This window comes from Hipposideros armiger, unplaced genomic scaffold, assembly GCF_001890085.2.
Source record: "Hipposideros armiger isolate ML-2016 unplaced genomic scaffold, ASM189008v1 scaffold_1765, whole genome shotgun sequence".
In the NCBI taxonomy this organism is placed as follows: domain Eukaryota; kingdom Metazoa; phylum Chordata; class Mammalia; order Chiroptera; family Hipposideridae; genus Hipposideros; species Hipposideros armiger.
Window position 1 is genome coordinate 22130 of NW_017733115.1, and position 14213 is coordinate 36342.

General features: G+C 46.9%; 1 protein-coding gene across 1 annotated transcript; it reads right to left on the minus strand.

The window, feature by feature from the left end:
• Positions 1-1155: 1155 nt before the first annotated feature.
• Positions 1156-13831, minus strand: PNLIPRP1 (pancreatic lipase related protein 1). The gene is made up of 13 exons (XM_019634591.1): positions 13746-13831; positions 13583-13631; positions 12878-13032; positions 12254-12379; positions 10537-10671; positions 9896-10004; positions 8884-9003; positions 8664-8783; positions 7045-7163; positions 5993-6122; positions 4008-4116; positions 3278-3445; positions 1156-1273 (listed from the first exon to the last, which is right to left on the minus strand). The coding sequence occupies exons 2-13, from the start codon at positions 13629-13631 to the stop codon at positions 1210-1212; spliced, it is 1404 nt and encodes a 467-aa protein (XP_019490136.1). The 5' UTR covers positions 13746-13831; the 3' UTR covers positions 1156-1209.
• Between the last annotated feature and the right edge of the window lie 382 nt (positions 13832-14213).

Genomic DNA, 14213 nt, shown 5'->3' on the forward strand with positions numbered 1-14213 from the left:
CTGGGCAAAGCTGTGACAAAGGAGCTTCTGCCCTGGGCCCCACTCACTCCTGCCCGGTGCCCCCAGCTACCCTCATCCTCACTCCTGTTCATGAAGCACTGACCTCATGCCCTTCACATGAGGCCCTGGCTACAGTCCCTTCTTTCATCCTAACCACAACATCTGCCTTCAAGGAACAATCTGGAGCTTTCTCGCACTCAAGTTTGAAGCTCAGTTAAAGCTCGACGTGTCACCGATGGTTAGGAGCAGAGGCTGGGCACTGGAACGGCTGTGGTGGGATGTGAGCTCTGGTGACCAAGAGGGGAGGCACTTGGGGGAGTTGGTGACCTTCCCAGTCCTGTATAGCCCCCAAGGGATGATCGTGGGACAGGCTGGGCCACCTTAAAGAATACCTTCCCCTCCCAGGTGAAGAACACCTGTGTGGGTGGAACCCACGTTGAGGTCTGACTGGCTGAGGGCTCCTCCATGGCTTTGGCCCATAGAATGGCAGAAAAAAACCCCCTCAGTAAGGACCTTCATTGGGTAATTGTCTCAGAAGCCATCCTTCCTCAGTGCTGGGCCCTGCCCTGGGATGACGCCTGCCCAGCAGACAGAGAGAGGGTTCTGAGATAGCCTCAGCCCGGGGGGAGGGGGGGCTGGAGCCTGTCCGTGCTCTGCAAATGTGACCACCACAGTCTCTGGATGCTGGAGCACCTTACACGCCACCGAGTGATCCCAGCACCACAAAGTCCACAGCCACAAAGAGGCCACGTCATAGCACAGCCTTTCCACGATCCCTAAGGTGCTGGCAGAGTCAGGGAGGGGCCCTGGAGTCAGAGTCAGGGGACGGACCCTCAGTCCCGACAGGACACCGATTCACTCTGTGTGCTCAATCTGAGCCTCAGTGCTCTCACCTGTCAGGTGAGAGGCGGGGCTAAAGGCTCTGCTGAGGCCCCAAACACCCACACTCTCGCTCTGTTGTTTGGGGCCACTTCCCAGGTGAGGAGAAGACATGAGGACCAAGGAAGCTGGGACAGAACGGGTGTGTGATCGGAAGTCAGTGGCAAGAAACCCAAATACATGGACGTGCTCAGGACATCTGTGCTTTTTACAAGGTTCAGTTCCCAAATGTCCCCACCAGGGGCAGCTGACATCAGCGACAGACTGTGAGCAGAGAGATGCATCAGCGGATTTTATTGATGTTAACACAGTGACTATTGCGCCTGGAGTTTAACAGGGCGTAAGAGTGAGCAGTACGTCTTCTCTCACAGTATTCTCGCTACAGAAGCTGTGCCTATGGAGAAAACAGAATCCTTTTTAAGCGTTGGAAATCCTTACCTGGTGATTGGTGTTGTTAAGCAGAGGTAGCTGCCAATTTACAATTCAAAAGCAATTTACAATGGGGGAAGCACTGGGTTGTAGCTTCAATCAGTTCCTGGGGAAATGATCGCCTCTGGGCTGCCAGTGTGACAGGTGGCTGGGTCCTGGGACAAGGTGGGCTGTTGCTCATAAGTAGCCCTGGTCTCTGAGTCCTCTGTCCAACAGGATTGTGGGCTCCTGGAGGCAGCGACTGGACCTCTCCTGCTCTCCTTCTCCACAAGTACATGCGGACCATCCATAAACACGGTGGATTGGTTTACAGGTGGGCTCACTCGTGGCTCAGCCACTCTGGGGACCTGACTACGGAGTATGGTAGCTACAATATACTGAGCTCTTATGAGCCACAGGAAAGAACATGAACGGATCCACTCATGCAAACTTTACTTGTGTGAAGTGGTATTATTCTGAGTCCTATATTATAGGAGCGGATACTGAGGCACAGAGGACTCTGTTCATAAGTGAACAAACCAAGATGCAAATACAGGCCTCTCTGATGCCATAGTCCACATTTTCTACGGTAGAGTCGCGCTTCAGACCTCTCCTGACCTTGCCTTTCAGACCTGGCTTTCCCCTTGGGCTCTCCCCTCCCTGCCTTCTGTCGGTGACAGGGGGCTAGTTACTTGAGGCTTAGCATCGGTGTCTTCATTTGTAGAAAAGGGCACCGCTCCCTCCCATGATTGTTGAAAGCCTCATGTCAATGATGTAACATCTCATGACAATACATGTAAACAACTTATAATGAATAATAACAAAAAAACCAATGTAGACATAAGTGGTGATCATCACGGCTCTTCCAAGAACCACGGGCTCTCTTGGCCCTCACCACTTTTGAGCTCTGAAGCTTTTCCCATCTTCACTGGCCCTCCCCACTTTCTCATTCGTATGTCATGGTCCTTCCTTGAAGCCCTCGCAGGAACCTCCAGTCGTATCCCTGGTTCTCTGCGCCTTGAGCTCTGCTGTCAGCAGCTTGGGCTCCCCTGCCCCTCACACACTGAGCCCGTCACCCCAGCTGGTGCCCTTCCCATGTTGCAATCCCTCACCCCGCGAAATGCTTCATGGCTCCCTCCCCTTCATTGCTGTCTCCCCCGGGCCCTCTGCCGTCCTCCTCAGCCACTTTCTTTGGGACCCTCATGGTGAGGTCTTTATTCTGTCATCTGACGCTTCATCCATAAGTCTAATTTTTCTCAACAGCTACATGGTAAACTCCTTGAGAGAGTCTCTTTGCATCCCCTCCTATCTGTTGGGCATACAATAGGTATTTAATAAAGTCAGAGAGGAAGGAAAGAGGGGAACAAAGATGGGGAATGCTGCATTTCTCTTTGAATACCATCTCATTAATGGGGCTTTTAGTCAGCATCTTCCTTAGTAGGGGCTGAAACCCCAATGCAGTGACTAAAATAATCTGAGGTAGATCTGAGAAGAGGCTGGAACAATGTCTTGATTTTCTTTAGCCTTCTAATGATGATGATTTTTTAAAAATGGTACTTATTGGCTGTTTTCATAACAGCAAAATTGGTTGAATAATTTGACGAATTCAGCTTTTTACTCCCCAAACTATCACAGGGAGGACAGAGGGACTGGCCCAGCCAGGTGGTCAGTGGAGAAAGAAGGTCCTCTCTGCTAGAGCACAGCACCGAGCGGGCCGGTGGGGAGCCATGTGCAGGCTTGAGGTGGGGAGGAGGTCCTATCTTCCGTCCCCCACACAGATAGGGAGGAGAACACTCAGCAAGGTGCACCTCACAGAACTGGCGTGTGCTCCCTGTCAGCCGTTTGTTTGCCTGGGGAGAAAGGGCCCCAGATGGAGGTACATTGTCTTGGCTCTTCTTGCTGAACCATAACTGACTTTCTGGGGTGAGTTTTCCTGACAAACAGGAATCTCTACCAACATCCTGAGGTGCAAGCCAGCAAAGATACATACACTGTCTTCTCCTCTCCGTTTTGCACGGTGATCTTGGCTGCACCCACTTTGGGGAGGGTTGGGTTTACCACGTTGTTATTCCAAAGAAACTTGACTTTCTCAATTGTTCCGACATCCACATCTGCATCAAACTCAGCGGAATGGGTGGAGCCTGCCTTGAGAATCCCCCTGAAACAGAGAGACAGAAACAATGTCTAACCCCATGGAAAGCCATGCCACTCTTTTCTACTCTGGGACACAAAGGAAATTATTTTTCCAAATTAATTATCAGATAAAGGATGGAGAAATGGGAAAGCCAGACCATCAAACTATTATTTAAATATCATTTTCTCAAACGCAAGTTAATTTCTCTTCAAAACTCTTATGGAAGATTATATAATTCCTTCATATTATATTTTTTTTCTGGAAGAATTATTTGTATTGTAACAAGTTGTCTACTTAGTTTAATACAACAAGTATGTGTTACTATGCAAATTAGAAAACATGATACTTGGGGGTAATAATTAGATTTATTTATTTTTTAAGAATCTGTTCTATTGAGACAGAAAGAATGAAATAATAGAGGAAAGAAAAATTGTTAGCAGAAGTCTGAAATTAACTCCAGCACACACAGGAAAGAACATAAAATTCATTGGTAGATAAAAAGATGATGAGTGTTTAAGTTAAGTGCACGGATTGGAAGGCTACGTAGAATGTCAAATGAGATGTGGTGCTAAAATAGGGAATTTACCTGAAGATGTCATATTGGTGAGTGTTCCCCTTATTTCCAAACAAAGAAACTTTGACCTGACCAGTGACAGTTCTTCCAGACAGTGTGACAGAAACCCCGTATCTCCAGCCTGCACAGGGGACGCAAAAGAGTTCAGTTTCTTCGTGCACAAAAGAGTTGACCCAAATCTCAGATTCCTGTCCCTGCCCCTTACATTGAGGTACCAAAGTATAAGGTCTTCTATGTGTTAATCTACAAGTCAAACTAGGCCATTAGGGGAAGCTCGGATCTAGCAGTGTCCCCCTCCCGATCTGCACTGCCCAGTAAAGGGGCCACAAGCCATATGTGGCTGCTCACATTTAAATATAAATACAATAAAATAGAAATCTAGTCCCCCGGTTTCACTAGCTACATTTCAAATACTCAATTGCCACAGGGGGCGAGTGACTGCTGCATTGGACAGCACAGAGCATTCCTATCACTGCAGAAAGTTCTCTTGGCCATTTCTGCGTCAGAATGACAGGACCATGAGTTAAGGTGAAAAAAGAGGAAACAGGGGCTTGCCCCACATTTGGAAATGGGGCTCAGGAGTGTGGTCCTATGAGCCCCTTGAGTGCATGGTGTGTGCCTTATCTCTACAGCCCCAGGGCCCACGCAGTGTCCTGCACAGAGTGGGACTCAGTCGTCACCCACATTTGTACCTGGAGTGCTGTCTGAGTGCCCATGAGCACACTTACACACTCACCCCAACTATATAAATATAACCACATACTAACATACACATAAGCACAAATATGCACATGCACACAAACATAAACAGACTCATATACACACATATGCACGTAAACACACATACATGCACATCCTTTGCCTAATTCCTAGTTGTCCTTCACATCGTCAGAGGTGTTGCCCTCTGGTCAGGGCCAGGTCCTCTGTCCCCTAGTGACACAGCCCAACACATGTGTAGCTGCTGGCTCCGTTTCTGTCTTCTCTGCTGGGTTATAAATATCATGTGTAGAGTGTCTTGTTCATTCCTGCACCACCTGTGTCTAGTGTGTGGGGAGGTGTGGTCCATAAATAAATGTTGGTTGAGGACTTAATATGGCTCTTGAATGTGTAATTTGTTGTTAAAACATGGGCAAGTATTTTGTGCATCACTACATCAGTGGAAGGATTAACTAATGTCCTTTTAAAAAACATGTATATAGTGATGAAAATGTTCAATATCTTGATTGTGGAGGTGGCTACATGACAGTTTGTCAAGACTCATAGAACTCCACTAAAAAGGGTGAATTTTGCTATATATAAATTATGCCTCAATATACACCTGACTTATTTATATAAGACATATATTATATTCATGTATTTATACAATACAGTCTCTTTTTTAAAGTGCAGTAGCATAGGGAGCTATCACAGGGCAGGTTGGCACAAAGTGGCCCAAACTTGCCCCGTCTTTACCCTATGGCCTAGTCCATCCAGCAGGTTTTTGACAGACATCATCCCTTCCTGATTCCCGCCCACCCTCCATCAAAGGGGCAGCCCCTGGGCACCAGGTGCACATGGATGGGGCTGGAGGAGGAGGAGGTGAGGGAGAAAGAGGGGAGATTGGAGTTGGGCTTCTTAAGAGCTGGTACCAAAGAAATGTTTGCTGGATAAATAGAATAACAGGTGCATATGATGCAAACTTAAAAATGAAAGGGACCACGGACTGTGGAGTGGTAAAAATTCAGGGCAGATGGACACAGAGGCATGTAAATGACTATTGTCCCATGAGTTATACTATTTGCTTCCACTCATTTCATGCCACAGAAATAAAATGGAAGAAATGCAGGCTCTTTCTAAATCCCCAACAGAGTCTTACATGGGGTAGTTTGGGTGGATGTGTCCTCTTTCTAAGACAATAAAGATGTGCCCCTAAGTATTTCAGGTTAGCAATAAGCCCTTCATTTATAACAAAAACTACATTTTCTTTACCTGGGAGGGAAAGTCAAAGTGCAACTTACGGGCAAATTTGCTGGAATCGCCTGTGTTCAGGAAGAATTTTTGCTCCTCCTGAATTGCCTTGCTGGCAAATTTATCAGCATAATGCCCCATTTGCGGGCACCCTTCATCTGGACAGGGGAAGCACTTGTCCTAATGAGAAGAGACAGAGAGCAGGCTGTACAGTGTGGGCTAGTCGTTTTAAGATCCGTACATCTGGGGGAGCAATTTTCGTACCGTCTGAGCTTCCTCATAACCAGAAGGGGATTGGAACAGATGGTCTCTAAATTACCTTCATCCCGGACAGGGTTCCCCAGCCCGGCACACATCACCTTAGAATTGCATGGGGAGCTTTAGAAAATACTGATGCCTGTATTTAGAAAATACTGGGCCCCAGGTTAGATCCATTATATCTTCCATTGAATGGTATGCTGGCGAGTGATGAACAGCCAACTCTGGGACACAAAACCCTGATTGTAGTGTTTACCAATTTCCATGGTGTAAATACTCTGACTGTGGCCACTTTCAGGCTACCAAATGATGTCACTGAATATGGAGTTGGGGAGAGGTTGCTCCCACTGGCTCTCATGAGCCAGGATAGCAGGCTCCAGCATACCATTCCCTCCATCTCTCCCCTATTGCTGGCTGCATCGGCACAGAGTCCCAGCCTGGCATATAGAATTCCAGCATCCCCCTTTCCTTCACTTTGGCCTGTGAGTTCATCTCTCACACATTCTTCTATTCTTGCTCTGCCCTGGCCAGGCGCGTGCATTCCTCCTCTTCCTTTGAAACTTATGATTTTACAAGCCAGATTCAAACAGCGCCTCCTAGATCACTGAATTTACTGCTTTTTCTTTCTAATTTCCCAGAGTCTTCCTCATCCACGTGACTCATCTAGAATTCTAGCCCACTCCTGCCTAAAGTTCTTTCTTCCTGCACTCCGCAGGACCATGAACTCTGAGGGGCAATGCATAACAAGTAGGGGATGGTCAGAACCTGGTGATCAGGTACTAAAAATCCCAAACGAAGCTGGACAAGAGCCCCACAGTGGGGCTCAGGCAGAACAGTAACTTACAGACTTAAAGGCCTTGTAGGATTTGCAGGGGTACGCAGTGAACCCATTAGGATTGAGGATGCTCTCTGAGTAATACTTGTAGCTTCTTAAGTGATTGCAAGCTACAAAATCCCGGGTTCCTGGAGAAACAAATGAAGACGTCTGCTCAGGTGATTGGCGGGTGATGACAACTTCTCTGCTTTTTTCTCCAAGTGGGATGGTTCCAAAGTTGGATTGAATGTTCAGAAATTTAAGACAAGTCCCGAATCCTGCCACATTAATGACCGCTAACATAGACAGTATGCTTTCTGTGTGCTGGGCAACATTCTGAGAACTTTATATGGACTGTCCACGCCATCCTTACCTTTCCTCGGAGTTGGACACCATCCCACCCCTCATTACAGGAAGATCTATAGATTACAGACTCAGATTTCAGGGTATAGTTAGTAAATAGCAGAGCTGGGAATTAAACCTAAGCCCATCTAGTTCTTGAGTCCATGCCTGTAACCTCTGTGCCATCCTATAACCCAGGGACCAGGCTGGAAGTCTTCGAAGACAAAACCAGATGTGACATTGACCTCCCAGACATGATAAAAGCAGGATGACAACATGTTCATGCACATAAAAAGAAGAGTTACGTAGCTTTAGGTGGCTTTACATGAGCACCCCTGTCACTCTCATAGCATCTCACTCCCTCTTACAACCTTCCTTAGCTTCTATAACTCCTGCCAAGTGACAGATGTCACAGCATACCTAGACCTGGTCTGAACTTGCTTGGCCATTACTCATGGAGATTCTGAGCTACGCTATCCATACAAAACCTCATAAGGATATAAATGACAAACATGCTAAGTCTTATCCTTAATATTTGCTTTGATGGTATCCATACTTGCCAAGCCATTTTGATTGAATTCAATAAAAATCTTTACTTATTAGATTTGGTCAGACCACTAAGGGTTTTGACCGGTGTGGTGCCAAATGATGAGTTTGGCTGAAAAATTCACCTAGCCATTGTCCTTTTAATCTTACTAAATACAGAGTCAGAGCTGTGTCTGAAGGATGCTCTGTATGCCAGTGAGCCTGATCAATGATAAAGAGTAACCGTCTTGACTAGCACAGCCTCACTCTAACCTTTCTTACCTATGATTGCTTCTCATTGTTGATCTAACATCGAGGAGTGGTGGCGCTCATTGTGCAAGTGGCTTTGCCATGGAAATTATTGGGAACATTTTCATTTTGGTTACTGAAATGAAGCCAGTTGCATAAGCTTGAACCATATCACTGGCTCCCAAGGGAGAAATTGGCAGATGCATTCTTAGAGTTAGGATGCTTACTTTTATGGTTTTTCTTTGTTACGTGTATCTACCAACTGATTGTTGGAGTTATAGCTTTAAGCAACAGTTTTTGTAATTCTTTGTTGCTTGTACACTCCAGGATGTCCACAACAATGTTTTATGGAAGTACAAAATCAGTAGAGCTTAGATGTAACAAATGATATGTAGCTATAGTTTTCAGAAATCAGGTCTAGAATGGGGAAGTGTGTATTTTTAAAGAGCAAGGTGTTTTTATTTTTAACGTTTGCTACAGGAAAGGCACTGCTCACCCCAGGGAGGTGATGCCCCACGGTGCTCTGGCTTTACCTGCCCAGATGCCATCGAGGTCCACAATCTGTGACAAGATGTTCTTCTTGCATCCCGGCATCTCCTCTCCTCCATTGGGGAAGAAGTCAAGGTGACCCGACAGTTGGCTTGTTCCAAAACCTGAAGGGTTTGGAACAGCAATGAGTTTTTCATAACACAAGGTTCTCCGGAGTAAAACACAACTGCACATGCTCAAGGCTGGTGTGTCATGGAGCCTCACCCAAAGATGGGACCAGGGGAGCAGAATCTGTGTGAATCACATCAACGAAGGCAGCATCAGAGGGATCGAGTCGAACCTCTTCAGAAGTACCCTGGAAGCTTGCTTCTACGGGATCCAACCCTGAAAGAGATGGTCAGTGCTTCAGACAGCGGGCCTAGCTGTGGGTGCCAACAAGACTGAAGTGTACAGCTGCTCAAGCTGTGCATTGCCAACTAAAGAGGTGTCATAGCCATGGCCCTTGGTATTGAATATGAGGACATAAGATTTTGATGAGGGCTCCAGTGGTATGGATAGAGAAGGGCAGATGAGCTAAGAAATATAGATTTCTTTGCTACTCACTTCCCTGAGCCTGTTTCTTCAGTTCTGAGGATTAAATGAGAAAATGCAAAGCACTTTGCACAGTATTTGGGATAAATAGGCACTTAATTTATGCTTACTACAATAATTGTATTATATTATATTATATTACATTATATATTCTATTCTATTCTATTCTATTCTATTCTATTCTATATATTTTGTTGCTCTTATTATAATTTAAAGGCTTTCCTTGGGTTAAAATAATGCTTTTGGCCATGATGGTGGCTGGGTTTATTCTGCCAGCAGAGGCAACGGAAGCGAACTTTTCATGTTCTACTCTCCTTTGATTTCAAAGAGAAGGGGGAACAGAAATGACAGTATGGACCCTTCTTCATTATGTTTGCTTGTGTCCATACCAGCCTTACTCTGCATTTTCCTGGGTTCCCAGTTCTGCTGAGCAACCCACACTGCCAGAAAACTTGGATCTAGAGAGGAAGGATGGACGGGGACAGAGGAGGGAGGGAAATGAAGGGGAGTGAAGTGATCACCCCCCTGCCACACAGATGGGCTTGCTGGGGCTTCCTGAAATGTTCCGTGCCACAGCCAAGGGGAAACCATCTCCTCTGGGCCAGCTCCCAGCTGGGCTGCAGTCTTAGTCCGTGTTGTGGGGCTACTGGGGACAAAACCTGGAGCCCCACCCCTTGAGCCTTACCTGTGATCCTGCCCAGGCCTGTAATCCTGCTTCCTGCCTCTCCCGCCACGTGGGCTCCCAAGCTGTGGCCAATGAGGTGGACTTGGGAAGGTGAGTAGCTGTAGTCTGTCTGGAGAGGGATGATTGTATTTTTAGAATATTTCTGTGCTGTGGTTTTTGTGACGTGCAAACCTAAGGTTGCTCCTCCTCTTCTGAGACCTTCTGTGACTCTCACTGCCCTCAAGATCAAGCCCAAACTCATCACCAGGGTCTCAGAGCTTTCCTGACTTAACACTTGTTTTTCTAGACTCTTCTCTAGCCAAACCTTTTGTAGAACTTTCAGGCCATCAAATACGCCATATTCTCTCATCCTGGAGCCTGGTTTGGAATTCTCTTCCCGTCGTTGTCCATCCCCCCAACCACTTTCCCAGCTCCTGTGGATGCAGCCGCACCTCTTAAGTGTTAGCTCTGGCCATTTTTTTTTCCCCCTGCCACTGGTGTGTCATGCCATTAAGGTGAATCTCAGTGTTTCAGAAGTAAGACTCCAGGAGAAATATCAATTTTTCCTAATTCTTCTTTAAATACATGATCCCAACAGCATCTTTACCCAACAGAGACCCGTGGGCACTGCCCGCCCCCTCCGCAGCCCGCCGGCCACTCACTGAGAGCATGCTGATCATCTGGGCCACCTGCGCGCCCACCACGCGCACGTTGTTGGCGGCCTGAGTGTAGGTGGTCTGGGAGCCTCTCTTCCAGTCCACGCAGATGCAGTTCACCTCCTCCACCTCAAACAGGTTCTGGGGTTGGAAAGACACCAGGGCATTGTCAGTGGGGGCACACGAAGCCACATAAACGGTCGCTAATGGCTACTGCTGGCTGTTTTCCTGTCCTGTCTGAGCTGGGGCGCTGAGATAAACTCGTAGACTTTAGGGAGTCCTGTAGTCAATTAGGAGTCATCACCCTTCAGGGTGACTGCACATCGATTCCCTCTCTGGCTCGTAGACGATTAAAAGCTGGCCACTCGCTGGTTTCCTTCGACCACATTCAATAAGGTTATTTAGATGGGGGAAAAACAGGTGCATTAATAAAGGAGCCCTCTTTCGAAAAGGAAAGGCCTCACGTGACATCTCTGGTGGCCGGTGTCTAAATGGTCTCATGGATTTGACTGCAAAGGATCCTTTCAGCATTGTGGCGAGGCTGCCAATTACTGGGCTTGCCTTCACCCCAGCTTGCCGGGAGTTCACTCCGTCTTAAAATCAGAGGGAAGCATCACTACTTTACAGTCAGGAAAGCAGAGTGTTTCGTGGAGAAAACGTGCTCTGCAGATATTTGAAAAATAGAACTGCGCCTATTTAAAAGAGATTGACACATTCTGAAAGGCAAACTTTTTCCTGGATGGTAAAGGAACCGATAACATCCTCAGAAGTTCCTCCAGGCACTACGCATGAGCAGCTGTGAGTTCAAAATGATACTATACATTGAAAACCCACTCAGAATCTTTTCACAAATACTAATATGTGTGATCACATGCAGAGGTGCCAAAAGGTGTTTCCTCAGGACTTTTATTTTTAAAGCAGCCCTGAGGAATCTCCTACAAACCTATAGAATTTGAGGTATAAACTATACCTTACAGTTTATATATTAAGATGCTTATTCATGGTCGGACAGAGAGGAGCCAAGAGTTACATGCCTGGTAAACCAAGGCCAAGTGCAGCATGACTTTAATTTCCTGGGTTTGTAACTTTTCCTGTTGACATTACAGGTCGGAGTTATTAATGTGTGCGCTGGGGTAAATTCTTGTGTGTCAGGAAAAATAAAGTGAATCAGTGTATCCATAAAAAGAAAGGATGGTGGTATATTCTGTGTGTTTTTATGTGTGTGCCTGTGTAAAGGTATACACATGTGTCTATGTGGTTCATCTATTGCTTGTTCTTCTGACCAACAGGTGCTTATTACACATAGTTTGGGTGTAGTCTGCCTTTTTTTTTTGGTCACCCAGTCAATCTTAGTTCTCCATTCTCAAATAAGTGGTCATAGCAACACATCTCTGACTCTCGGGGATGAGGAAAGATTTGAACAAAAAGAACATAATCCCTCATTTGCAGGAATACCAAGTACCCTCACTGAAAATAGAAGCAGACAACATTTAGCCTTGATTTAACCAGAAATGAGGACGTGTCTGTCCACATAGCAAATATCATTGCTTCGGGCTACAGGTATAGTCCAGAAATGTGGAAGGGAATTTTTATTTTCATAAACAGAGGCATTTAATTGCATTTTGAGCTCATTTGCTGCAATGGCTTAAAGGGAGGCAGGGACATTAGTGGAAAGCAGTGGCCGCAGCCAGCAGAGGCCACGGGGATCAGAGCCGGCCCCTACCTTGCACATATCCAGCACCCAGCTCTCATCTCCCTTGTCTATGAAGCCATGGATGATGAACCGGGTCTTCCTGTCTGTTTGAAAATTCGATGCGTCAATCGTTGATGGATCAGAAGGAAGTAGAATCTGTGACAAATGCAGAAGGATTGAATATTTTTGCAACCCGGCCATGCAGGCCTGTCTCTCTTCCCTATCTATAGTGCGTCAATGCTAAAAACTTCCAAAGTTTAGCACAAAAGCCACCTCTTCCATGAAGCCTGCCCTGACCTCTCTTTTCCTGTCCTGCCTCCCCAAGTCAGGAAACCCTGTCTCCACTGGGTCTGTATTGTGGCTCCAGGTCTTACCTTTCATCGCGCTGTTCGGTAAGCTCTTTGCCCCAGATCAGAATCACACAACCAGGTAGAGGTTCTGGCAAATGTGAACCATTCATTCATTCAAGCCAACTTTTTACCAAAGGCCTACTCTGTCCAGGCCTGGCTAGGCCTGGGGTGCAGCTGGAGGGATGGGGTGGGGCAGGGAATGATGACAGAAGTAGGTACAGAGAAAAGGAACTCCTGGTCTGCGGGGTGGGCCTCATCAGTGCCTCATCCAGTTATAATGATGTTAAAATGACAGAGGTCTCACCTGAAAGGTGTTTGGGTTCTCATTGGTGTAGAGCAGGAAACGGGTGCCGATCTTCTCAGGGCTCCAGGGAAGAAGTTTCAGGGGCCTGATGACAGTTCCACCCCAGGGCTCAGAGTCAGAAAAGCACCCGATGCCACCATAGCAAACTTCTTTTCCTATAGAGAAAAGGATAACTCACTCAAGGATTAACTCCTGAGCTGGGATCTGGTCGCTCCCCTTCCTGGTGCCTGCCTGAAGACCATGCAGATACCCACCTCTGCCCCAGCCAGTCTCTTCTGGACCCCAGTCCCCACCTTCTGCTCTGAGTCCCCTAGAGACCCCAACTGTGCCTTGCTTAGAACCACTATCAAAACTTCAAAGTTCTGTGTCTCATCCCCAGCTCTTCAGATACACGTTTCTTTCGCTAATGTGATAACGGGCACCAATAAGCCAATATGTTAACTCAGGCAGCTGTTTAATGCTTTACCTCCAAGAGTCTGGCTGAGGGCACCCCGGGTATGAAGGCAGGATGGTAGGGAGGTGCTGTGAAGTGGGTCCCCCTCAAACTGCCCCCTCTCCCAGGTAGGCTGTCAGCCCCGCCCACTTCTTTCTGGAACCGAAGTTGTCCGGAGCTGCTGGAAGCCCCGCCATGCTAAGGCTTTCTTAGGCCAGTGCTGAGATGTTGGGTTTAAGCCCTCCCCAAGAAGCCGGCATGCTGTTTCTCACCTTTGGCTGCTCCCAGCAGGAAAAGCGCGATTGTCCAGATGGTCACCATCTGCAATAAATTCAGACGTTTTCAGCCTCACCAAGCATTACCAGAGCAATGAGCAGACTCGCAGGAGTTCAAGGCTATGTGCCTCGTCTCTCCTTCACAGCTGGTGGGACTTACCCTGTCGGATGTTCCAGGCCTTCCCTCCCTCTGGATCTAGTGCCCTGGGCTTTTTCAATGCTCTGGCCTTATCATTTGGACGCTGCTTCAAGGAAACAGTGAGTGATGATAAAATGTGCTGTGTACACTCAATATTTTAATCTGCACAAATACACAAAACAAGATTAATAAGTGTGGCCCCATTTTCCCACAAGTCTGGGATGATGAAAGAATGCTTGGTTTTCTAGGGGGTGCAAAGTCCCTAACTCTGTACCTATGTCCCTGTGCACGTAATTGTGAACTGAGTGGGCCCCACTTTCCAATTTTCTATTTCATCACCAAGTGGTTTACAAGTTCCAATAAGGACACAGCAGCAAACTCTAATAATAGAGGGCAGTAGCTGTCACTTAGAGTAAGTAGGAATGCCCCCCACATAGCTGAAACTAAAGGGAAGCGTCTGATTGAGAAAATTCTCCTCTCTCTGTCTCT